A 27,671-nucleotide genomic window follows, 5' to 3' on the forward strand; every position below is an offset into this window, starting at 1 on the left:
TGCAACTCAAGACCTATACACAAATCATGAGGAACTGTACAATTGCAACAGATTTGTTTTATTTTTTTTTTTTTAAAAGCACAAACTTTACGAATATGTTAACCAACCACCTGCCATTCTGAAGATGTGGGCACTTTGGACCTCACTGCAGACCTCACAAATAATTCTGACCATTAAAGTAAACACTGGAATTTAATAAATAACACATTTTGTATCAACACAGAAATACACACAATTCTTTAAAAAAATATTACCTTACACTAACAACGCAACAACTCCTAATCCTGACAAATATACAATTTTGTGTAGATTGAGACGGCAGGATTCCGTTTCTTTGAACAGCTGCTGTACTCTGTTTTACCACCATCATTGGACATTTTCCTTTAAACTTGCAGACATGATGCTGACACTGCTATAATATGGTGCCTTCTTGAAAAGCTTCTATCCACCTATTAGAAAATTAAACACTGTTAGGAAGTTGCTGGTAAAAGCGTAAATTGCGCTGCTGTGACTAGCTACAGATTCACACGAGAAGTAACATCATAATTCCATTGCCAGTTGGTCTGTTAGTGCAAATGCCAGAAATCTATCCAATGAATCCAAACATCATGGCAAGATCATGGAGGAGATATTCGTGGAAACTATGCTAAGGCACACAGAAAATAAGGAGGTGATTGGTGACAGCCAACATGGCTTCACTAAGGGCACATCACGCCTGACAAATCTGGTGGCCTTCTACAACAGGGTTACAGCATTGGTGGATAAAGGAAAAGCAACTGACATCGTCTATCTGGATTTGTGCAAAGCATTTGACACTGTCCCGCATGACATCCTTGCCTCTAAATTGGAGAGACATGGATTTGACGGATGGACCACCGGGTTGGTAGGGAATTGGCTGGATGGTTGCACCCAAAGAGTTGCAGTCGACAACTCGATGTCCGAGTGGAGACCAGTAATGAGTGGTGTTCCTCAGGGGTCACTGGTACTGGAACCAACACTGTTTAACATCTTTGTTGGCAACATGGACAGTGGGATTGAGTGCACCCTCAGCAAGTTTGCTAATGCCACCAAGCTGTGTGGTGTGGTCGACACGCTGGAGGGAAGAGATGCCATCCAGGGGGACCTGGACAGGCTTGAGACGTGGGCCCGTGCAAACCTCATGAAGTTCAACAAGGCCAAGTGCAAGGTCCTGCACATGGGTCAGGGAATCCCAAGCACAAATACAGGCTGGGCGATGAGTGGATTGAGAGCAGCCCTGCGGAGAAGGACTCGGGGATGTTGGTTGATGAGTAGCTCAACATGACCCAGCAACGTGCGCTCGCAGCCCAGAAAGCCAACCGTATCCTGGGCTGCATCACAGGAAGCATGACCAGCAGGTCGAGGGAGGGGATTCTCCTCCTCTACTCTGCTTTGGTGAGACCCCACCTGCAGTACTGTGTCCAGATCTGGGGTCCTCAGTACAAGGAAGACATGGACCTGCTGGAGCAGGTCCAGAGGAGGGCCACGAAGATGATCAGAGGGCTGGAGCACCTCTCCTATGAAGACAGACTGAGAGAGTTGGGGTTGTTCAGCCTGGAGAAGAGCAGGCTCCGGGGAGACCTTACAGCAGCCTGCCAGTACTTAAAGGGGGCCTGCAAGAAAGCTGGAGAGGGACTTTTTACAAGGGCCTGTAGTGATAGGACGAGGGGCAATGGCTTTAAACTGAAAGAGGGTAGATTTAGATAAGATACAAGGAAGAAATTCTTCACTACGAGGGTGGTGAGCTACTGGAACAGGTTGCCCAGAGACATTGTGTCTGCCCCATCCCTGGCAGTGTCCAAGGCCAGGTTGGATGGGCCTTTGAGCAACCTGGTCTAGTGGAAGGTGTCCCTGCCCGGGGCAGGGGGGTTGGAACTAGATGGTCTCTAAGGTTCCTTCCAACCCAAACCGTTCTATGATTCTATGAACATACAAAGCTTGCTAGAGACATATTAGGTATTAGTACAAGGCCAGATGATAGAATCTTTTTCCCATACATCTTCCATACTGAAGTTACATGCATAAAGAAGTGAAGCTGGGGAATCAGATGCTCAGAAAGTAGGATATGCCAAGGTTCTGCCAACTGTAATAACCTGATTGCATACCTTTAAAAAAAAACCAACAATATCCACTTCTCTTGTTTCACTGCATACATGATCTGGGATGAATCAGGCCACTGCAATAACTGAGGTAGCCACCTGCATAACCCACGACCTCTGCTTTTGCTGCTGGTACAAGGGTAATAGTGAAGGACGAGTGGGGCTGAGGGAGGAAACCCAGGGCACATGGGCTGGGGTGGAGGAATAGTGCCTTTGCATGATGACAGAACTTCCCTGCATTCACACACACAGTATGTGCTACTACTGAATCACATATTAACAGATATCTTGCACATTATATCCGTGAAAAGACAAGTATATGTATAGGGGGTGGTGTCCCAAACAGCTGATCCAAGGTGTCTCAAACTGGAAATTCAAATATTCAGATACTTTTACCCCCTATAGCTGTGGTTTCTGTTCCTGCTTGATTATGAGGGTGATAAACATCCTCACCTTCTCAAGGATGCTGCAAAAATTAATGTTGCTGAAGCACTCTGATGCTACACTGACAAATACAGTAAAAAATGGAATAATTCTGTCTTCTGAGTGAGGGCTGAACTGTGTGCATGTAAAGTTAAGGGGCCCACATACCGACGATTTTTTTTTCCCCGAGTGGAAATCTTGCAAGAACTGAATGAGACAAAGACTGTAAAATTATCTTTATCATGGAAATTCAAACCTGTCTTGGTATTCACAGGGTATCTAAACATTCTATCTACCTGGCTCTTCCTTGCCCTGAGTGTTTAACTTTGTAACTGTGTGCATGTTCTTTGAATTCAAGCTTTTGGTATGAACATAGTAAGCACGTGTAAATGCCCATGCCTGTCTGCACACACAACTCAAACTTCTATCCCTTACTTCTTAGGGCTCGCTGTATTTTCCACTGCCATATATTCATTAAAAATAACTAAAATGGAATACAAATACAACAACTTCATAAACAGCTTAAGCATCGAACATAGTACTGGACTAAGAAATTTAAGAGCTCATCAAAAAGTAAACTTCTGTTAAAATTTATTACTGCAATTACACAAATACATCAGACATTTCTTTGGCCCTAACAGGAAAAAATAGTGTCCACTGATGCAAACAGGCCAACAGCATGTTCTTTGTTTTTTCTTTTAATGCTATCAAAGCAGCATTTATTCTAGAGGTTCAGCATAAATCTCCTATGGATATTAAATACATGGAGAAAGCTTGGAATTTAAGGTACTTAATGTTACTCCTAGCCTCAGTAAAATAGAGCATGTCCAACTTCAAGTTTTCCTACTGATGACAAAAGCCATTGTCTGAATAGGAAAACAAAGCTATTGAATGCCTTGGGTTTTTTTAGTTTTGTTTTATATAGTACAAATGAGGACACAGTGGAAACAAGAGAATACTATCTTAATTAACAAGGAAACATTTGTATGCATCTGCAAGACACAATACCGCCAAAAATCAAATAAAGACTTCCAGATTTTGTATGTAGAGAAGTGTCATTAAGCACTTTCTCAGCTGTTCAAAATTTTCAGTTGTCCTGGGTACTTTGTTTTTTAGAATATCCCTATTTGCACAAACCTATACCTGCAGCCACTTGGATGCTTAAGTATTAATAATGGACTAGTTAGCGCATGAAATCTATTTTATTAATGTAAACTTCATTTGGGAAAACTGCAGTGAAACCAGTCAGATAAGCTAGGCATATAGGCAAAACAAATGTATTGCTTCCATGCTCATTTCTAATCTACTCCACGATTCATATAGCAAATGTTTTCTACTGATTAATGACCAAGCTTCTAGGTTATTTTATATAAAAGACACACAATACATAAATTGATAAATATGACTCCAAACTCAGACACATCAGCAGGACTTGAAATGAAACAGCTTGTGAGAATGTTTGAATTCAAGCTTTTGGTCTGAACATATTAAGCGTGCCTAGGTGCTCGTGCACATCTGCACACACACTTCCAACTTCTGTCCCTGAGTTTTTAGGGTTTGTTTTTCACTGCCATCATATAGTCATTAAAAATAACTAAAATTCACAGTTGGAAGTACACATTTCTGGATTTCTCCAAAGGTAACATTCAATTTTCACTTGAAGAGACCAGGGATAGAGGAATATGCTGCGAAAAAGAAAGATCTCTTATTTTATCTTAGACTTTTCCATTTTCCTACATTTATTCTTTTGCAGAGGACAGTCTGCTTCTTAATTTAAAGCATTTCAGAGGTCCTAATGAAACCAGGACCTTGTGTTTAATTTAGAAGTTTTATTTACATATTATATAATATGCATCTTCTATACATATGCTTAATCTGTGAATATTAACATTCATGACTTCTGAAACATTTTGTAGAAAAAAGTAACAGAAATTAATTCAAGTAGTTTCTTACTTTTGAGCTGAATGGGGATCATCTGCTTTGAAAATGTAAAATAAAGTGTTTTTGTGCAGTAAATGGAACACTCTAGACTCTGAGTTTTCATCTTTTACTTCACTGACTGTGAATCCAAGTAAAGGCTGGCTCTCTAATGCTGCCACATCCTGTTTTATGGGGAAAAAAGCAAACAAGACAAAATTAAAGCTTGTAAGACATACTAAGGAATGCATTTAGACTTTACTCGTGCACCATACCATTGCAACAGATTATACAGTAAACAAGTTGTTACAAATAGTCATGCACAAAATGCCGCTTTTTATAGTCTGCATGCATGAATCAGGGGACAGGAAATAACAAAACCTCATAGACTTCAACATCGCTGCTCCTCTTTTTATTGCCCTGATAACATCTACCTTGTCTTTCACTGTACAGTCTCATTGTTCTGCCTGGTAAGGACTTCTTATATCAAAAGATCGACTACCACCTGGCAGCAGACCAAAAGTCCATCTAGCCCAGTGCTCTCTCCAACCACCTTAGCAGTGAGTTTTCATGTCTTAAAAGTGATATGGGATGCTATTAGCTGCACCAAGTAGGCAAAAAGAAGAGCTATGGATGTAACCTATGTTCTCAAGCACTGGAGTCACATTCCAAAACGCTTCTGATGGCTAAACTTATTTTGCTTTCTGCTGCTGAAAATTAACAGGGTAGGGGGAAAAAAAAGTTGCTGAGTGTTCACAAGTGGTTGGCTTGGAAAGAGTAGCAAGAGAAGCTGTACCTTTTTACCTTCTCTTAATTTAATTTCAAAACCTGGCTAAAAAGGCAACCTTTTCCCTTCCTCATTCATCGCAATTCCTTCCTTTTTTTTATACTCATGTCTTTTAATTAATAAATACAATGCACAGCATTTTGAGAAGGATGGGGGAAAATATTTTCATCCTGTGCAAATTCCAAAACAGTGTTTTGTAACTAGGCAGGGTCCTGCAATGCTTCTGGATAGAAAAAAATAAACAAAGAATGTACATAAACACTGACACATCAGGTGAAGACTTTGGTAATTGCCTCTACATTGGAACAAGAGTATCCTGTGAAAGCAGCATTTCTTGATATTGGAAAACAGTCAGGTAAGGCTTAGCAATCTGTTTTACTATCTTAGGTCTTTGTACCACTAATAAGTGCTCTTTTTACTACTAATCGTGGGGCTTCCTGGCTAAGGCCAGACTGGACCTTCCCTTGAGACTCTCTAAACAGTGTCTCCTGCAATGGCTCATCAAGATGAAAAATAAGGGTAGATATTCCTTAGTTTAAAGAAAATAGGGAAGAGTTAATTCTGTGATTGTAAGCTGCATACTGAAGATACTCTGGGAGGCTGGTATCTGAGGAAGCCAAGCAAAAGAAAATTTAAGGTGACTCTCAGACTAATATGCCTTTCTTTACAGTTGCCAAAGTCACCTTTGCAACTGCCAGAAGAGACACAATGCTCTAAAATATTTTTCAAATCTTTGCAAAAGTAATTGTTTTGTAGTTCTAAAAATATCTTAATTACGTACTTGGGTTTTTTTACGATTGCTAGTGCTGTGGTGGAAATAACATCACAAGTTCTGGACATAATTCAGAAGTTCTCAAATAAAGGTTGGCCCTACAGCAGGAACAACTCAGGAACAAATCTGAGCACAAACCAGGAAATAACTACAGTGGGGGTGGAGTGGGGGCGAAGAAGGGTAATTCTTTATGCAGTCAGGATCTGTTGGGCCTTACATTTTGAAAGCAAGTGAGGGATAGCAATACCTTTAAATAGACGCTTTGGATATTTTGCTCTTGAAAGCTATTAGCAAACTATAACATATAATACAAAAAAGCAAAAACCAAGATCTTCCAGTGTTACAATACTTCCATATATATTGCAAAACATTATAAGAAGCAATAAAACTACATCCTTAGCACATGCTGGGATGTGCAGAGCTTATATATACTGGTTAGAGATTATTCCACACTGCAATAGGACTACACATTCTAAATAAAAATGCAAATGCCATTAGATAAGATGCATTTTTGTTTTCTACTACAGCACTGAATATTAAATAACAACTCCAGGCTGAAGTTGACAGTTTGAGGAGAAGTAAAGAGATTTAGTTTGCTCATTTTCCACGCATTCAAAATACCTTATGGAACTGCAGAACAAGATACTTCAAGATGCTTTTATAATGTTGGCTTTGCCACTAGTCCAGTGTGATGCATCCAAACAGACCCCCATGTATTCAACTGACTCAGAACATACCTACAACTGTGCAATGGTGTGCAGTGCAGAGGTACTCAAAGCTAGGTCTGGAATCAGAAACAGCGTAGCTATATCAGCATATTACAGTACCAAGCTCACTGGGCCTTTTCAAAATACTACATTGCAATCAGATCAATTATTGTAAGGTGATCTAATTTTATAGCTTGTTTCTAGATCATAAAAATAAACAACTTTGTTACAAAGACAGTATTATCATTGGATATTTGATTTCTAATATGTAGTCTCTTACCTCACTAGCAGCATATGTGTATAGCACCTTATTTTTGATAACAAACCATAGGTGTTTCCATGGTTTCTTACTGCCCTTAGATCTGTGTAGGTAGCCACTCATTGTAGAGTCTTCTGTATTTGCTGAAACCTGAAGAGGAAAAAAAAGAACAACAAACCAACCCCAAGAGTATGTATGCATCTGTCCAGGTTTCCACAGTACAGCTATTTCCAAAACAGATTTCCAGAGCCCTGTCCTGTCAAAGACTCAAATTCTTACCTGATCTCAAGTTACTGTTGCTAATTAACTCAGATGGCTGAAAGAAAAATGATTTTTTCTGCCACCATCTATCTGGTTTGGAAGAGAGGTTTCTGCAGTCACTAACGGTTGGAACTTAAATTGGATGCAACAGGACAAGAGAGAGCTGAAACACTGAGGACCACGTACAGCTGGAGAACACACATTCCTTTATAAGAAGAAAAATTACTTCCTCCCATTCCCAAGACCTCCAAGTGTAGGTAGGCAGAGTGTAGCTCTACCTTTCCTAATGATAAGCCAAGAGTTGAGTTACTGTAGGAGTCTTCTCATTGACTGTTGGTGCAGAGGTAAATCACAATTCCTTGAAACACAGGGAAGGAAGAAAGAAATTACAATTCCGACTATCTCTCTGAATCACAGTCTCACAGGTGTTTAAGCAGTTCATACACTGCTTCATAGTTCAGGTCCCTGCCTACATACAAGCAAGGCCCAAACCACTGTTACAGGTGAATTTCAAGTTTTGATTCTAGAGAAGATGGCTAAAATATGGAATTATTTTTTTCATTGTTAATATTGATGATATAATACCAACAAGGCATTACTTCTGACCAATAAAGCACTTACTTCTTTGAGGGCTGCAGGAATTTTTTTCTGCTTTCTTCCAGAGGGAATACTATGTAATACTGTAGACAAGGCACTTGATGGAGATTTATGGTTGACTGGGGATCCACTCTTAGGAGTGCACTGGTTATCTAAAATGCATAGGACAAATATATTGCTTTCATGTCACAGATGACTAAACACAGGCAATGATTCTTGGACTTTTTTTTCTTAAAAGCAGGTGGCATTTTTATTCTGATTACAGTGTTTCAATAGTAACACCTAATCACATTAAATTCAGTGTTGAATTAACTTTTCGGTATTATCATTGACACCATGAGTTAGGATCCCTCAAATCACAATCAGACTAAAAAAAACACAATAAATTTAAAACTAAATGGATTGGTCTTGTTTGCTTTCAAAGTCTGTTTTCTCAACATTGAACTACCTTTGCCCATAAGCAGGGTGAAAAATTAAGTCTTAAAAGCCACACCAAATTTTTAGAGTTGTCCTCTGCAGTTCAGTCTGCACTTAACCTCTGTTCCCCAACTCTGTCCTTCAATTCTATACATCTGTTATCTTCTCAGCTTTTTTCCATATGGATGCTGTAGGGCTCCTCTTCCAGCATCATGCCATCACACACACTCCTGGAGATTCCCATCTCCAGAGCACGTGCTGTCTTTCTCCACTGCTGCAGGCAGTTCCTTCACCTCTCTTGGAAGATTGCTGCAACACTTCACTCCTTCAAAATCCCCTTTTCTAGAAACACCCACCACTATTTTCCAGCCCAGCCTGGTAGGAGTAGGACTGCCCTAAGCTTCATTAACTCCCCGTCTAGAGTTGTCCCTGAACATGGTGAGGCTCTGAAATAATGAGCAGAGCAGGAGAGTAATTGGATTGCCAGCTGTACTGCACTTGCTCTGCAGCTCTTTTCTCAGCTAAAAGCACCTGCAATTGCCTGCAGCACAGCAGCCTCTAGTGCCCAAAGCAGAGACCTGCAGGTGGTCCAGGCAATCCATCTTCCCCATCCATTGCAGAATTAGGCACCTGAATCCAGCAGTAAAGATGAGGCGCAGACATACCGTATTAATAAGGGCCACAAAAATAAGACAGTTTGTGCAGGTTTTCTTTACCTTGTTTCTGTAGCTCCCTGAAGCAATGATCACATACTCTTGCTGGCTGGTTTTTCATATAGTCTAAACCATGTTTATTTGATGAACAAGCTTGACAGACAATCTGAAAACAGACAAAGGCATTATTGTACATGATGCACACCTGTAAATCACCAAATGCTCAAAGGTGTTCACTTCAGTACTGTTAATACTGTAACAGAACCTGAAATAGGCAGTATTTTACATTAAAAATGGTTTAAGATCTTGGCTTTTCCTTATGTTCAACATGCTGTTCTTTCCTCCTCTAAATGATAAAAATTTAAACAGAAAAAAAACCACTGAATTACACAAATCAATAAGCCAACGTTAACAATCCATGAAAAGTAGAATAAGCCTACTGTGTTACTGAACTGTTTAAATCATAAGCTTTTAAAGAAATAACTAAAAATAGTCATTGCTCCCTTGACAATTTCTCCACAACACAGATGTCTCAACTGCATTGAATTCTGTATTCTCACTTGACAATACAAGAAAAATAAAGGTTTATTAGATAAACCTTTCATAAGTGTTAAATATAAAAATAAGTTTAGTACTAACTTAAAAACAAAATCATTATTAATCTCACAAAAACTAGCGAGGAAACTATTTTTCTCATTTCAGCTAACATTCTTCATTTGTACTACATAATTGCAGAAGCAGAAGACAACCATAAATAGTACTCCAAAATACAAAATACGAAATATGTAACAGGTTAAAAGGTTGAACACCTTAAAAAAAAAAGCCAACCCAACGTATTTTTAATCCATATAACTGTGTCATAGTACAGTGTTCCCTTAAAAGAGTTGTTTAGGCGCAATCAGGCTCCATCTGTATTTGTCACACAAGGAACCTGAATGACTAACGGAAAAGGTAATCACAAAATTGCCCAACCTTTCCGCATGCCCTGCAGTGATGCCTTCTCCATGTCAAGGTGAATTCACTTGTACAGATCATACACATAGTGGCTCTAGTATCAGGGATCCAGATCGGAGCCTTTGATCCCAGCGGACTATCTTCTTCCTGTTTCTCTGGATCTGCCTGAGAGAAGATAGGCAGAATGTCATTACATTCAGTGATGAGAAATAAGATTAATATTTATCAGTGATTTTAGGTTAACTCTAATTATGCTGGAAAGTCTTCTCTGATAAATTGTCATGGTCTTAAGAATGTTATCTACTATTTCAGTGATCATTGTAATGCAAGCCTGAAGACAGAGCTGCATTTAATTAGTTCAAAAAGGCTGTGTGACTTTCAAGCTTTACCAGCCTATTTATACCAATAGCTGCTATATTTTAAAACCTTTTAATTTCATCTTTCTGTTCACAAGATTACTGAGAGAATCGAGAAAGCTGGTTTGGGTTTTTTGGAAGGAATCAATTTTAAATTTATGAAGTAGATAACATTATGAAATAGTCTGTTCTATCATCTGTTCACTTATCATTTACCATCCTGTTTTATTATTCATCACGGAATGCCTCGTTTCTCTAAACACCTGCAAAGAAACTTTATATTCAAGAAGGAAACAAACCAACAATGGTGTGATATACCTCTTCAAGACTTTTGCTAGGATTAAATGTGATTCTCTTTTTTGTATATTCTTCAATTGACTTGGAGATAGCTTCTAACCACTCATCTCTTTCTGTAGCAGAACTGTTGGAGTAAAAAAAAAAAAATCTATTAACATTTAAAACTAAGAAGCAAGTGTTGATTAGAATTCCACTAGCTTTATTACACATTGACTTAACTCCCTTGCAGTTTCAGTTTTATAGACCATCTCCAGTTCCTACTGAAACTGGCATTATTTTTTTAATTTGTCTGCATTGTGTCGGTTATTTGTGTTGATTAATACTAAAAAAGATTTCTGTCTGTTGTTATAATGTGGATTCCCTCCCTCTCTCCCTTTCCTCCTTCCAAAACAGCCTGTGATTAAGGCTTGCAATGTCATTGCTTCCCCCTTCTCGCTGGACCCTTGAATAGCGTACCACTGGTGTAAATGGTGCTCCCAGAACAAAGGCATGCGCCCTCCCTTTTGAGAGGGACTGAAATTTCAGCAAGCCTTTTTTCCCCCCTCCTGCTTGTGTCTCAGGGTGCAGTTTGTTATACCCAACCCTGTGAAACCCTGAGCTTCTGCCAGAAAAAATGTGCCGTCTTTTCCCCAGCCTTGTGCTCCTGACTCTTTGCTCCTACCAGGTCATGCTACTTTGAAATAATTATTTTTTTCTAATTTTTTCCACTGGATTAGCTAACCCAAAGAGATAAACAGATAAGCTTACTGTATCTCTTTATCCCACAGCTGGTGGATCACTAATCAAGTGCAAGGAAAGCATTAGGCTGAAGTGGCACGGCATGGGGAGGGAGCAGGGAGAACAAGGGGTGCCTGGTACCGCGAGAGCCTGCAGCTATACTGGATTACGTGCAACGCCAAAGCACTTTCTCTGGCCGTGGGCACACCACCACTTTCATATAAAATAAATCCATGCTGCCGCAAAGGGCAGCCTACCATACCCCCTTCTCAGCCACTAGGTCTGATTTTCTCCCTTGTGCCAGAACACACAGAGCTATGCAGTGGGCTGTAAGTGCAGTGGGCTGAACTGGGAAACAAATCCGTATTAAAGCAAGCCATCAACCTGCCCTTCCTCTGGATCGATTTACTGACTGGGTACATCACGCAGCTGAACAACGACTTGTGCCAGGACCGTGAAGGGTGCTCTGAGGAAGAAAGCAGCAGTTTTGTGGCAGAGGAACAGCAAGACAGCTTGCTTGAGATGCCATGCCAGCTTAAAAAGGGCTTCTAAAATTTCAATCAGTATCTACTACCAACATTTTTTTTATTCTCCACTTCTTAAATAGTATCAATTAATTTTTTTACCCTGAGGAACTGAACATGATGAATATATAAAAAGGAAAGTTAGGGAAGAGGAAAGCAATGATTTACACAAATTAGGTGTGCAACAGTAATTATTGTTTAATAGCTTTTGTAGGTGAATTTAGAAGCTTTGACCATCTTTGAACCTTAAAAGAAAATACTTTGAGCTGGGGTTTTGAACTGGATGAAATTGAGTACTATACAGAATCAGAGAGGGCAAATCTGGTAAGGTAAACAAACATGGGGGAAGCCTGTGAGGCACGAGCAGAAAAAAAAACCCCGATCTAGCACACAGAGCAACAAAATCAGAACAAAAAGAGAGGAAATAAGATACAAGCAAGGGCAAAGCAATGTATTCTCGCCTGCCCCAATATCTCACACTCTGAGTGGAACATATTTTTCAGTTTATTTACCTTTACTTCCTCATCCAGTAAGAGCAACTGATCTGCATTAGCTACGTAACATTCATAACTCTAATCAACTGCTCTGGCTTTTTCAAAATCTGGTTACATTTAATTCCTAAATTACATTTAATTCCTAAATAGTTCCTAAAATGACATTAAATAATTAAATTTAAAAGTTGGCACAGTTTTGGGAGACTAAGCATCCCCCGATCACATGGGGATTGCTACATATGGAGCTGCTTGCAGGATGAGCTACATGGCTTACGCCCTAATATTTCGCTAGGGAGCTCGCACTTGGTAGGTTTGCTAGTGCTAGCCTTTAGGGTTGTTTACAGTCCTTCAGAATTTAAGAGCAAAGGCGGTGCCATCGGCAACTGAATTGATGTAATGGTTTGCCGCAGCAGAATAGGCAGTGTTTCTTCTGCTGTCACTCCCAGCCCTCCCCGCCAGCTGCACAGCCCTACCGCTTCCCTCGCCGCAGGTCCACTATTTGTTGCATCCTTTCAAAAGGAATTCTCTTTACTACAGTTGCAGGGTTTTCTTAGTTTTTTTTAAAAGTAGTATTATTTTTTATTTATTCAAGATGTAACAAAACAGTAGAAAACTTTAAATGGACTGCAGAGAGCCCCAGCAATTGTTATCACTGGCAAATGCGTGTGCTATGGGCACACGTCGCAGCTGCCCAATGGAGCTAAGCAGGTAGGTGGTCCCAGGAGGGCTCACACAAGTATATCCCTCTTGTTCCCAGGATCAGAGCCTTAGGGTACCTCTCCCAGCTGAGCTAGTCTTGCAGGATCTATCCTTACGTTAGGGGAGGCGATGCAGCTACGTCTGCCTCGGGTAGCTCTTTGCTAGCCTTATTCAAGGGGATGGGGCCAGCTGGCCTCAGGCCATGTCAGGCTGGCATGGCTATTGTTTTCAGGACCAAAGCTTTACTTCTGTACAGCGGCTGTATCGTGCAGATGTGCTAACTTGTTTCTCCGATTAAGAGATTTCTAGCACAATACTGCATTGTACCATGTAAAACGACACACATTCCTACAGATATCCCAGGAAAATTGAAACCTCAAACCAGACTAGATAAAGCAGAATACTAATGCAGTCAGTAAAACTAAACCTGAAGTGACAAAGACTCTTGTCTCAGCATTTATCTGTAGTTCTGTTATTAACTGGCTTTTTTATTACCAGCAATTTTTCACCAGCTTAATTGCTCCACTCCCTGTCTCTGCCCCCAGGATCATTTCAGAATCTCTTCTTTGGTGTACACTCCACATAATGCTTATTATTTTAAAAAACACAGAGGCAAAATTTGTCTCCAATGTATGTAAAATTAAATTTGAGCAGTTTTGTAATTAAGATTTTTACCACATAGGAGCCAAGAAGCTGTTAGAATGAGGTATCATCAAAAGGAAGATGCAGTCTGTATTGGCAAGATACTGATTCTCTTCACATCCAGGATATTTATTAATAGGAACAACAGAATTATTATATACTATTATAATTCATTGGGAAAAAATATATGCAAGCACCTATTGCTAGTAGTTTTTCCACTTGTTTCCCTCCTACTCCACAACAGACCCAGGCCTCGCTTACAGACAGATAACAACCCGAAAATCCTCATTTACATCTGGGGCCCCCAGCACCTCCTTCATCCCAAGCAAATGCAACCTCCCTTTGCCACTCTTGTGTAACTTAGGGCTCTTGCCCACACATAGCTTCCAGCAAGGATAAAAATAACAGAGCTGAATGCTCTCCAAAGATGCAAGATCAACAACACTAAAAAAGAAAGAGCAAATCAGAGCAGCTTTAGTTGGTAACATGAGGGTAATTCTAGTGATTTCAAGGTCAAGACAAAAGCATGTCACAAACTGCCCAATTTGATGAGAATGTTATATATAGGGGTTTTCTCCTAAGGACCAACATGTATTTCACAGGAGTTGCTTTTAATCTACCATTTAATCAATTCCTCAGAAAGACAAGTCTATCCTTTTTGTGGAAACAGGTAGGTTGTATTTCAAGATGATAATCTTTTCACAAGTTCCAATGATTTTTTACAATTTTTTTAAAATGACTGAAAAGTGAAATGCTGTTTCAAGTCAAGCAGAAGTAAATCCACATTGCCTACCGCAATCCCATAAATGTCTTCATGTATCTGTGTGACATCCAGTCACCAAGGCACCTAAGCAGCACGGAGCTGTTCATATTATACTGGAGCAGAATCATACCCTAAACTGTGAAATGCATCTCTGCTTCCCCAATGTGCAGAAGAACCATAAGAAACATTTACATTTGTTGAAAAAATACAAAAATATTCCTTTAAAGTCTGTTGTAAATAATTACTGCTCAGACAACTGAGCTACTTCCTTTGGCTACTTTGACAAGGTTAACCTTGGTCTACCCCTCAGCTAGAGATAGTGCTATCTTTGTGCAGACATCCTCATGTTGGTATTTACAAGGTCACACAAAAAGAAGCGGTCTGCCCTTGCTCAGCTTTGCTAAACGAAAGAGAAAACATGTCTGTCTTCATTAGTATCAGCACTGTCACAAATGTCAGAACACATACAACTCCAACTCAAACACAGTAAAAACAACCACCCACAAAAGCAGGCCTTTGCTAAAGGCATCTGGGTGAAGGCAGACCAGAGCTGCCCTGGTTTAGTGGCCATGTATCCTTTTGCTGCTACATGGAGAATTTGGTTTTCTGGTAAAGACAAGCACCATTCCAGTAATTGCTGCCATTTCCATAATTTCAGGTTCACTGAGATTAATTTCTTGTTTCAATTACACTGTTATTTTAGCTAGAAGACCATGATGACTTCTTCCAGTTTATATCAGTTGCCAATAATAATACCAAAATTTTTTGTCACACTTCATATCCTGTCCTGTTAATGCACTGACAGAGCATATGAGTAACTTTGGAAGAACAAAAAAATACTGAGAAGCAAAGCCTAAGATTAATTAAATTTAAACAATTTTAATTCTTGTTTCTCTCAATGAAAGGCACTGAGTGGATAATATTTCAATTTACTTGAAGTTTCTGAAGGTGTAGCTAAGTTGAAAAGGAGGAACCAAGCAAGAGTTTTATTCACTCTGATTAACAGTCAACTGTCTTGAGGACAGCAGAATCCCCACCAGCTGCAGCCTTAAGCCCAAATTGCTCAAATACCAGCCACATTTACTATAGCTTTTGTGCTTCTATCCATCACTTCACAATGGGCAGTTTTCCTTACAAGTCAGGGTGAACTGCATTAAAGACTACAAATTCAGATGGTATCTGTGAAACTTACTACATGTGACCAGGCTTCCTTTCTGCTGGCCCATTTAAAAATAAACTTAAATTTTCAAAATCAGATTTTGAATGTGAGCAAAAGTAAATTAGAACAAAGCCTACCTTATTTCCAGAAACCCATCTGTCATTCCCTCTAGTCTGTAATTACTCTAGCCAAGGGTAACTTTTCATTACATAAGTACAAAATAAGCTGTAAAAAGCTTATGTGGCCTGTTTGAAATCACATGGTTTTTAAATCATTATTCATTTGTAAGACTTACCTTGCTGAAAGAATGAAGGATCTCTCTACGCTTTCAATGTTCAGTTCATTCTGATATGCTTCCTGAGTTGGCTTTTTAACCTTCAGTTGAGAGAGAAAACTTGAGATTCAAACTGAAATGGTACTTTTATACTTGCTTTAGTTTTCTCTTTTAGTTGTCTTATTGCAGAAGGGGTACATTGGAGCAAAAAATCTCAAAGGTAGGAGATCATACACCAGTCCAGAGAGCCCAGCTACCCTAAAATTACTTGCAGCCCACCATTTTATTTCACTGTGGTCCCATACAAACACCAGAGACATAGAGGGGAATGAAGCTCAAGAGCTGTCAGACACCTCCCACCGTGTTTCAACATGCCCAGGCCCATAGCCCTCCAAGTACCTCCTGCAACTGGGCAAAAAAAGGCACTGCTGCTGCTGCGGGACAAGATTTAGCTCACTGGTGTACCCCAGAGTGGGCATCTGCCCCATACCCCCGAGGGCTGGACCCACCTGGCCGATCCTTCTGAGCTACCAAGTTTCAAACATAAGGAGGTTTAAAAGTTAAGAGAGGTTTTGAGTCACCACCAGGCATCTGCTGGCAGAAGAGATTTTGCAGCTCTGCCTGCGAAAGCCTGGACCCGGGCACCAGATCTGCACTGCAGCTGGACTCGGTGCTCTTCTCTGACAGCACCAGAAACAAGTTACTTGACTCCCCAGGCGACGGTTTGTTGTTCCCACTAACTGTTGTGTCAGAGACCGTGTCAATATATGGCATGCATGTCCCTTATCACTACCCAGAGGGGCTCAGGGCATAACTTTGATGCTTTTCACAAAGGCTCAGAAACAAAAGCTGTATATTCCCTCACAGTTAGCAGGTCTCTGTAAACCATAGAGATTTGATCCACCAGAAGCTTGTCAGGCAGAGATGCCTAATCTCTGGCTGTGGGCATTAAAAAGCAGTTACAAGGCAAAAGTGAGGCAGTCTAAACAAAATACAACACAAGAAATAAGTAGGCAGACTATTTCAGAGTAGGATGATAGTGGATGAAATGGAGGTGAGATGCTCCTGTGGCAACAGAGTTTTTTAGGAAAACCTAGACAGCAATCCCACAGGCCACATTATGCAAGAAACGTTAAGCCTGTAGAATTGCTCTGAAACATAAGCATCTTTAATATCTCTTTCCAACAATAAACATACTTCTGTTTTGAAAATTTGAAGGCCTGAGTTTAAACAGATTTGGAGAAAGACTCATTTTAACAAGTGACTCACCTTCATTCCAGCCAATGACAGCATGTTGTTGAGTTTATACATCCCTGACTGAACTGGAGTAGTATACAACAGGGCATCATTGAACTGTAATATAGAAGCAAAGCTTTTTAATAACTAAATATTCTTTAGAGACGGATAATTTCAGATGCATTTGATGGGAAGTATTAAACTCATACAGCACTGAGATCAACTGTCCAGAAAAGCATCTTCTACTTCCTATTATTCCACTTAGAACCCCCAAAACATTTTAATGTACAAATTTAGATAACAATAGGTGTCTATTTATATCCTCCTTGGGTAAATATGCATTCGGCACATGAGTAAACAGTGCATGGATGTCAACAAACAGGCTGTCAAAAAGGACAAAAATGTTTCTTGGTACACAGCTATATATATAACAGCTATATATATAACAAACTACTTTAAAAGGATAGTAGAATTAACAATTCAAACAAAGTAAAACATTCCAGAAACTCGGAGATAGCAGCATTAAGATTAGCAATTTATGATTATAAGGAGAAACTTATCCATATGTACCATGTGAATTTTACCAGTTTAAATGTGCATCTACTGTTTATTTCCTGTTCTACCAGACTTGGCTTCATTCACTGCACTTACTGAGCAGCTATTAAGATTTTTTTTTCTTTTCTGTGTTGTTCAACACATGGATTCAAACTTCATTTACTGCACATAAACAGACCAGAAAACTGAACTGCCTCATATGTTTTTGCTATGAGGTTCTTTGCAAACTAACCAAATGTTTCACGAGCCTTATTAAATCTTCACAACATGATCAATGGAAAAAAAAAAATCAGTGCTTAAGTGTCTAAAGGTATAAACACTAGCTTGCACCTTTTATATCTTAAGAAAAACACAAAAGAACAAACCACCACCCAGAAAACAAAACAAAGAAAAACCAAGTTAGAGCCACTCAGATTAGCAACATCTGATTTGGGAGGTCCAGCTTGAGATAGCACCAGATTTTTGAGACTATTACCTTAACTGATATCATTTGCAGTTATCTCAGTGTTTTATATGCTACACAATATCCCCAGGCACTTGCAAGCTTAGAATCATACTCCATGGCTGCCCAGGGGAATATTTATTCATACTAGAGTAACTACAAGACAGATTTCAGCCAGGACTGTGGACCAATAATGCCACAAATTACACACAGCAACAGTTGCTTTACTATCTAAATAGAAGAGATAAACAAAAGGTTCAAGTGGAAACAGGAACTTCAGGGATGCACAGAAGTTTCAAAACAAAACAGCAGCAGAGACAGGAAGAGAACCCTGCACTTAACTTCCAGCCCAGCGCTCCGCTCAGGATGCAAGCAGGCTCATGCCAGGGAAGGAGAGAGGAAGGAGGGAGGGAAGGCTGCAATAGCAGGGGCAGTGGTGTAGGTTTTAAGATCTGGTATGGCTAAGTGGGATGGAGTAACTGTGTTAAGTTTTCGTACTACCACAGGTAAGGCCTTCTCATAAAAGCGCTCAAATTTTAAATGAGCATTGTTCAAAACAGTACATTTTAGTGAGAAATGGTTTTCTATTAAAATTAGCGCATAAGCAACAAATGATCTCTCTAAATTAGAGTTGAGCAAGTAGAACAGCAACAATTGGTCATTTTTTCCACTAACTGAAGTTATTAGTTACTTATGTTTGCAGTGTAATGTTTCAACCACTTAAAATTACACACAGCAACATACACGGCATCTTACCAGAAAAAACATTCGTGGCTGCATGACCTTCCGGGACAGCTTCATCAGTGTTCCCTCTTTGAGAAAGACCTAGCAAATTAAAACAAACTATTCAAAACCTAGCTTTTCAGGGCACAAGCCGTACAAATGAGCTGACTTTTTCATCATCATTATTATGATTATTATTATTACTGCTACTACACTAGAAGTGCTGCAGAAGTTTGAGGACTCGAGGTTCCCTTTCTGAGAAAGGCTGTTCATCCTTAGGTTTCTCTAAAAGTGAGTGTGAATGGCTGTATTACAGTTTTCCATGCTACACTTGAAACCATGATAAATACAAGGTTAAGCTTGAGGAATAAAACCTGCCTGCAAGATTTGGCAAGGAATGACATTCCAAAAATCGTAAGTTTTCATCAGATAAATGTCTAAAAAAACCTCACACATGTGGAGAGGCAGTATTCATTTGACTGTCAGAACTGAATAATTAAGTGATGGACCGTTTTTGTTCTCGGTATATGCCACCTTCAGTACTTTGCTTGCATATCATCTGTGCTGCACTTTCACTGCAATCTGCTGAATGCCATCTGGAGGACCTACCCTTCCTGGCTGTACAATCTCATGGTGTCCATTTAAACTGTACTGAATCTGCATGAGTTTCTGAAAGTTATCCTACAGGGAGAAAAAGGCAAAGGTAAGTAATTGCCCTTGCATCCATGACTTTAAAAAAAAAAAAAAGACAGAAAAAGCTTTAATCAACCAGGTTCATAAGTTAAAATACTCACTCCCTGCTTCATGATGTCATTGGCATGATTTGCAACTTCTATGACAACAGCTAGAGCATCTGAAGGATGAAGAAATGATGCTTTGGTTATACAGACTAGTTAGCATTGGTATTATATAAAGCACAGGTACAATACTGCCCTTCCACATCACACCAAGATTCAAGGACCTGACTGTACAGTCATTGCATTCAGGAGCACTTCCCATAGGTCCCAGAGTCTTTGGATCATGGTTTAATAAGTGTACCCTAGCAAGTCATTGCTTTAACCAACAGCATCAATCATTTCTTACAGCTGATCAAAACAGTCCACAAGCAAAATTAAATTCTAGTTTCTCACACAAAGAATTACTTTAATTTCAATGTCTCTACTCACAGCAGAAAAGTTAACAACATTTTAACTGAGACTACATAGAGATTAAGTTTTTTCAATTTTACACAACTGCCTCCAGTGCCAGTCGTGGAAGACTACCTAGAAAAATTATCTAAATCTTTGCAATTTCTTCTGCCTTTAGTTTTGCCGCACCTCAAGATAACAGTATAAATTTCAAATTTCTAAATTTCAAACTTTTAATACCAGAAGGAAAAAAAAAAAATCTCTGAAAGAGAAGAGTTACCAAAGATGAGGGATTTTATTATGTACTGATATTTAATAACTAGCAACTCAGGTGTAATATATGCTAAGGTGTAACTGCAAGAAGGGGTTACATAAAAGGGTTGCGTAAATTACTGAACAGTGAGCATATATAAGACAGAACCCATCCAACAATCTTATCCAAAACCCTGTAATTTACTTAAGTAGGAAAAAAAACCCAATGACCCATTCAACTGAAAGCTAGAGCAACTGCTCTGATAAAATGCAGTCTCTAAAGCAATTAGCACTTTCTGAGTAATTGAAGTGCAGTCAGGCACTCCAAATAAAGGACCTGCATTAGCTTAAAAGTCCACAGAGAAGCCTACCAAACCAGGTAAAACTGAAGCCTTGGTGATTTTTTTTTCCCAGATAATCATTAAAGTATTAGTACTGTAGAATGTATAGACTTCCCTTATTGTTCAGTTCATATTCAGAAAGAAAGCATGTTAAAAAATACAGCTTTCTGAACTGAAAGGTTCAGAAGGTCATGAAGCCATATAAAAAACTAAACTGAGGTGCAAACAAAAAGTTCCTCCTAAGCTAATCTAAGGAGAATTTTTGTTCAAGATTTTCATGAACCAAAGCAATACAAGCACAGGAGTCAAAGAGTTAAAAGGCATAGCGCATATCAAGCATTTGATCAAAATTTAAGTTTAGATATAGATGTCACAATGTCAGCTGAGCCTGCTGAAAAATAGCTGGTGGTCTCCTACTAGGAAATGTTGGAGCTGCTCCAGCCAAAACACTCCCCAGCTCCCATCCGCTTGAAAGAAAACGAAGGGAAATTTAGCTAATTCATGAAGACAGGAATGAGTACCTGAATTTTGTTACACTTTTCTTCATCTATCAGCTATTATATCTATTAAAAACTTAGAATTTTACTCACTGACTTCAAGATAGATTGAAGAATGTTAGAGAAAATTTGCTGGTTATTGAAGGGAAAGTTCCAGGATCTCAGGGCTACTTATAAAGCCAAGACTAAACAAATCTAAACAACAACAGAAAATAAATCTATAGGGTCAAAGTCCATAAACAAAGTGGTTTTTGGCAGGGAAGAGCATTCCAATTCTTATACCACTTAGCTGGAGTAATGTATTCAAATGAAGGTCATCAGGAAGAATTGTGTTGTTTGGGTTTTTTTCCAAGAATACTAACCATAACCAAACCTAGTCTTCACCCCCACCAATGGAATTTAACTACTAAGCAAAGTCAGAACTAATTTAAGCTTAATGATCACAAGAAAGATCTTCATGAGTAAAGATTAGATTTTCTTTTCTTACCCAGTTTCAAAGGTAGACTATCAAATATGTTAAATGCATAAAATTAACAGTTATTGTTATAACTAAGCTTCTGCTTTTATCTTTGATGTATGAAGGGAGAGAAAAATACTGTGGAAGGTACAACTACAAAATCCTTAAAAGCTGGAGGAATCACAAGAAAATGTAAAGTAAAATATATGTTTAAGGAGCTCACTTTTCAAGTGGTCAATTATTTAATATGCAGTGCAAGAATTAGTTTGTTCACAACCATAAGAAGTGCCAGACAAACTTTTCTATGTCTTTAAAGAGTCATAATTTAAAATATTTTTGGCTTATATTTTCAATGTACTCAAACAAATACATCTAAATGTCCTAAGAGAAATATTTACTCATAAATTTTACAGTACTGTATCAGCAAACAAAGCTATTAGAAAGCAAACTTGGCTCAGTGCATTGAAGGCACTCATTTATTGCAGTCCCATCAACTACATTTGCACAACCCTCCTAAAGGTAAAGGGCTTGCACAAATGTCACTAAAGAGACTGAAATAAGTGACAGGGGCTCATGCAAATGAAATGGAAGCATTGACTGGGAGCATTTCTAGTACTGCTGAGGCACACACATGGAAGAAGGAAACAGTCTGAACGTGCATCGCATTGCTACACTTGAGTTAAACCAGCTTAATCCCAAACTACCATGAAACATGTAGTCCTGTCCTCTTCCATCACCAACTATTCCTTCTCATTTCCTCTTATCTCCTTTCCCCCCACATGCAGAAACTGTGGAAGTCACTTGTGTTTGTGCAACTTGTGACAAGTCAAACTGGAGAGCTTCTCAGGTGAAATATAACCCAGATCAGCTCCTTGATCTTGTTCAATCCCACCACGCAAACACTTGCCCTGGCACAAAGAGTGAGACGGAGGCCAGAAAGGCTCATAGCTGGGGGAGAGCAGTCGGTAGACCAGACTGCCTATCGTGAAAGGTCTACACATGCAAGGACTGTCTCTTTCAATAGCAGTGCCCAAAATACCTGCTTAAGCTGCCTGTGGAACTTCACTCTTATCTCTTGGTTTCAGCTCAAGGGTGAGCTGATACGACTGTCAGCTCCAAACTTTTTTGAAACACAAGTTTGCAGTCTTTCAGTATGTCTGCTGAGAAACTTAGAACTAAATAGAAAACATTCCTATTACTGGCTTAGCATTTTGCATGCATTTAAAATTTAGAAACATTATCATATGTACGTAAACTGGGATTTCTTTAATCTAAAGAGACATTTACCTTGAGTATCTCTATAGTCTGCAGATTCTTCTAAAAGATTCTTTAAATAATCTGTATAAAGAAAAAATAGAGATAGTTTTGTTAAAGAAATAAACAGCACCAGAAAATAGTAAAACCCGCCTTTTTCCTGGAAACCTGCTTTTCAAGCAGATCTATGCCACAAAGGTCTACTACTTAATCTTTTAAATGTCAAAGTAATAACAAAAGCAAAACTAGCATTTCCATAATGTAAGTATATCATGATATCTTGCTCAGGTAAGAGAAGGTTATTGAAGCAGTGGCTTTCTCCGAAGACAAACGATACATTGTATATATTATTCCAAAACAAGCAAGTGAAAAATAAGTACATACTTGCAATCATTTACATTTAAGCCAAGGCAAAAAATTTTGAAGATTATAGGTATTTGCCTGAGCACCTAACTTGTCTATAGGAGCTAAGAAAAAAAAGTAGCCCATAATAGAAGATCTGATTATGATTAATATTTTTCAGTAATAAAAGTATTATACATACCCCCTCATGTTCAAATAGGCATTTTTGGTTTTCAATTATAAATTTAGTTCCTCAACCACGAGATGGCACCCTCAATCCATTAAAGTCTTGGTAGTTTTAAAATCTATTTTACTTAGCTAAAACTAACTCCAAATGTATGACTATACAAGAAAACATCCCCCTTGAGTTTCCATTCCCCGGTCGAGTGTCAAATTCACCAAAAAGTACAATATCCTGTCAAAAATTAATATATACCCTCAGTAAAAAGTCAACCATCTATTCCCTACAAGCTACAGCTTTGAACTGCTTAAAATTGAACGAAACCAAACCAGAAACTTTCAAAGAAATGTACATGTTAGATTGGTAATATCAACAAATACTGATTTATAATTACCTTTTAAATGAGGTGTTAAGATTCTGGCAGATCTACTGAAAACTAATCATATGTGATCTAGCAAGCATTCAATTTTAGCTTCACGGTTGTACAAGTTTCATGTAGGAGTGAAATAATTCAACTCCCATATGCTTGCCCTACCCAAATTCATCCTTTTACTCAAGAAGGATCAGGAGCCAATTGTTCCTGCCTTCATAAGATGTCTTGCTTCATGCATGCCCCTCAGAGACTGCTCAGTGTATTGTAATCTTTTCCTTATGCAAAAGAAAAAAAAAAGGAATTATGAAACATGTTTCTGCAGTAGAAATGCTACAGAGTGAGAAATCTTGTCACAGTTAATGAAAGCTTTGAGAAAAACAGAACTACAGGAAGAGAAATATTTGGCACTGTACTTTTATTTTTTGGCAAAGACCTAAGGAAGGATCCAAGAGAGAAGCATGAAGAGCAGGTTGAGGTGAAGGAAGAGGAACTGGCTGGGGTCTCCTGCAGGGAAGCAGGGAGGGAGCGCTGGGAGGTCTGGCTGGGCCACAGGAACACCCACAGCTTTCTGCTCTCCTCCAAGTTTTGTCTGATCATTAGCAGGCGCTGGGCAATGTGTGATCTTTTAAGACACGTCTGACATGGCACCAAAACCTCTCAAGCTAAACTCCATAAATATTGCATCCTTCACATCCCTCAGGACCTTGTGCTGTAGTAGGTACCAGACGTTCCAGTGCAATATTTAGGTGGGCACATATTCCATTAAAAACAAAATTCATCTTGCTTCACCTCGGGTTATGCTGGTAAGAAGCTGGGGGCGGGGGGGGGGGGGCCGGAAATCAACAGGAGGTATTTTGAAAGGAACTGAGAAGAGTTCACGTTGTTTTTAACTTGATTTAACCTGGAGGAACCTGTCACACATAGGACACCAGCCGCCCCCTCCTGCCCTGCCTGCCGAGGGGACGGACGGGTGCTCTCTCAAGTTGGAGCTGTGCCATACTGCCCAGGCAGAGCACTCTTGGGGTTCCACCATAAAACAAACCAGTTAAAGCTTTACAATTGCGACTCCATCTTCATCAGGGCCAGCACAAAGACCCTTGTAGGCACCTCCCAGTAAAGAATGAGTCCTTACAGCTTATACAGAAATACCAGTTTCTTAATGCTGCCAACCCCACACTCACCTCTACGGACTGGGAACAAGAGGTGAGGTGGGTCTAAGTGACTCATCTGCAAATGTACTGCTGGCACTCTAAGAAACTGTCCCTAGTACACGGAGACATCCAATTTAATACCCAAAGTAATTGCACTGGAGACTTAAAACCAGAAACCCAACATGGGAACTGGTTCTTGGCATATTTGTGCTTTTATGACATGTTCCCCAAAACAACACTTTACATGACTCAAAAACATTTTTTGGATGGGTATATTCTAGCATTTTAAATCATATCATCAGTGAATAGAAGAGGGAGAATTAGAGATTTTAACATAACTGCATTCATTTAAAATTCTGTATTTAAAAAGGCAGGCAGCTTTTGCATTACAAAACTGAAGGAGTCAATAAAACTTGCAACTGTAAAATCCTGAAAGTGATAATTACATAATTTTCATCTTACTATTCTCTATGTATATCTGGTAAGTGGACCTCAGTTCATAGCTAAAACTCAGCTTCAGAGAAGCATCAGAACAGATATTTTTAGTCTCTTCTGTGAATACACACTGGAAATCCTGTGCTTGCAACAACTTTCTGGAGGTACTGGCTTAAACTATATAGACAAGTGGATTTTGCAGACATGAATAACATTACAGTAAAAATTTAGCAAAAAATATTCCTAGATAAAATAAATACAGAAGTCAAATATTAAGGTGGAATGGTATCTCCAGTCTTTGCCAAAAAAATTTTCCCCTCTGAAATGTGCTTTAGCTGTTCAGACTAGGAAGACCTTAAGCATACCTTCAGAAAGGCAGACTTAGAAATTAAAATTCTTAACTCTGCTGGATACCCCAAAACACAACAAAAATCAATACAAAAGCACACAAGTACTGTTTCTGTGAGGAACAAAATTTCCTTATGCCCTACTTCTACCTGACAGCAGCCAGCAATTCTGTCGTCCTTTTTGCTGGGGGGCAGTGACTATCACTTCTTGTACTGATAAAAAAATCTCTTCTGCTTCATTAACTACTTTTTGTCTCAGGTTGTCTAATTTAATTAAGTTAAAGCAATCGTTCTCCAACCGTAATTGGCCTTAAGTCTGACAACTCTATTTCCAACCTGCAAAGGAGCAGCATGCTCGAAGGCTGATTTTTCATCCCTCTCAGCTTCCCCTCACTATACCCCAGTAACGGATAATAAAAGACTCTCTCTCGGCAAACCTTATGTTGAGAAAAAGAGGAGAAAGGCTTATCCTGTGGCAATGAAGTGCCTGTTTGTGTTGTACAGTCTCAAGTCATCTACTCAAATCAGAGGTTTTTGGGAGAAGAGAATCACCTCTCCTTCATTTCTACTGGAAATCAGAGGCCTCTAATTAACCTCCCCCAAACCCCATCTAACATTTGCAGTAGAGAGCTGGGGGCCAGCATGTGGGGAAGTGGAAGTTCTCTTGCTGGACTGCAGAAGCTGTATAATTAAACAGCTGAGCGGTGTCTCTCCTTGGCTGATTCATGAGTCCACCTGCTCCTGCCTTTGTTAGCACAAAAGTAACTCCACTTCAAAGCACAGCAACAATCTCGTGATGTGACCGTGTAGCAGCAGGTTACCAGTACAAAGCTGTCCCACTGACACAGAACATCTAAATCAGAAGAAATCCCTGCTGACTCAGGCCTAGCAGCTTCATTTCCCGGATTATTTTTGCTCCTCTGCTCTCACCCGCTGCCCCCTCCTTCCTTGCCCACAGATCCCCCGTCTTCAGCCTGGGCAGCTGCTGCATCACTGCATCACGCCCACTGCAACAATAGATCCAAATATTCTGTGTGTCCTCCAAAGGTTTTGCAGCACAAGTTTATATGGAGATTGCTCAATATTACACAGAGCTGCTGGAAGGTAACAGAGCAGACGGGTCATCCACAGAGATATGGAAGAGTGAGATTCTCAGTGAGAACAGAAATGCATGATAGCTTGAACAGATTGAAAATGAAACAGATCCAAAATAACACTCCCCAGCCCCAGCATAATTAAACTCTTAGTCTGACCTCTTTTATTGCTCCCATAGAACATGAGAAAATTACTTTTCTAAATCAGCAGCCAGCATTGCAATCCTATTCCTGTCAATAGCATTTGTAACCCTATTTAAAGCTGGGCAGCCACAGTAAGGTCTGCAGACTGGGGACACCCACAGCAACCCCTGTCACCACAGAATGAGTTTTTTCAGGTCTAAAACAGCCTGTCCCAGCTGCAATGACAGTTAATGATCACAAGGAATTCCCATTCAACATTTGAGTTTTGTTTCAGTGGCATTCATCCCTGGCATCTCTTGCTTTGCTGTGTATACTGACAATGGCATCTACTCCATCCTGATCCTCTGTTCAACCTTTTTAATTAAAACCTTTGAACTTATCCAAAGTGCTGCTGATTTCGCAGTGTATAACAAGCCTATACCATGCCCTAAGTCAGTATCTTTTTAAAATAAAGCAAACTCCCCAAATGCCGTTTTATGGTTTGATTTCATCAATTAAGGGTCACCAAGATTTTCCCCTATAAAGTAGTCCATTTAATAAGGGGTTTTCACCCTTTTTTCCACACCTGTGACTTTAATGAGATGATTAAAATGAAAACAGTCAACGTTAATAACTTGGTAACTGCTGTATAACACTTAAGTCTGTACCTCCCACAGCATCACTAGTCTAAGTACTTGTTGGGGAAATGCCAACAAGCAGCTACAGAGCCAAAAAAAAAGGTCACAGAGCATTTTATTTTGCAGTTACTACATAAACAGAGGCTATTTTTAAATTGCTCATCAAGAAGCAATGGCTTTCAAAAACAATGCCTTAAGTATTTCCAAATCCTTACAGGAGCCATCCCCCTCTTACAACAAACACATCTCAAAATACTTTACAAAGGAGGCCTCTATCGTTGCCCCCCTTTTACAGAAAAGAAAGCATTGCATCA

General features: G+C 39.4%; 1 protein-coding gene across 1 annotated transcript in view; it reads right to left on the minus strand.

Annotated features, from left to right (window-relative positions):
- Positions 1–412: 412 nt before the first annotated feature.
- Positions 413–27,671, minus strand: part of FGD6 (FYVE, RhoGEF and PH domain containing 6) — a 71,398-nt gene continuing 44,139 nt past the window's right edge. Inside the window, exons 9-21 of the mRNA XM_010561888.1 lie at positions 22,707–22,757; positions 19,540–19,598; positions 19,355–19,426; positions 18,779–18,847; positions 17,059–17,142; positions 15,811–15,890; positions 10,539–10,641; positions 9,883–10,029; positions 8,974–9,076; positions 7,865–7,992; positions 7,004–7,132; positions 4,494–4,642; positions 413–449 (exon numbers count right to left, since the gene is read on the minus strand). Coding sequence (XP_010560190.1) covers positions 413–449; positions 4,494–4,642; positions 7,004–7,132; positions 7,865–7,992; positions 8,974–9,076; positions 9,883–10,029; positions 10,539–10,641; positions 15,811–15,890; positions 17,059–17,142; positions 18,779–18,847; positions 19,355–19,426; positions 19,540–19,598; positions 22,707–22,757 — 1,211 coding nt within the window. The remainder of the gene's footprint in view (positions 450–4,493; positions 4,643–7,003; positions 7,133–7,864; positions 7,993–8,973; positions 9,077–9,882; positions 10,030–10,538; positions 10,642–15,810; positions 15,891–17,058; positions 17,143–18,778; positions 18,848–19,354; positions 19,427–19,539; positions 19,599–22,706; positions 22,758–27,671) is intronic.

The sequence above is a fragment of the Haliaeetus leucocephalus genome, unplaced genomic scaffold, assembly GCF_000737465.1.
Source record: "Haliaeetus leucocephalus isolate CR32 unplaced genomic scaffold, Haliaeetus_leucocephalus-4.0 Scaffold151, whole genome shotgun sequence".
Taxonomy (NCBI): Eukaryota; Metazoa; Chordata; class Aves; order Accipitriformes; family Accipitridae; genus Haliaeetus; species Haliaeetus leucocephalus.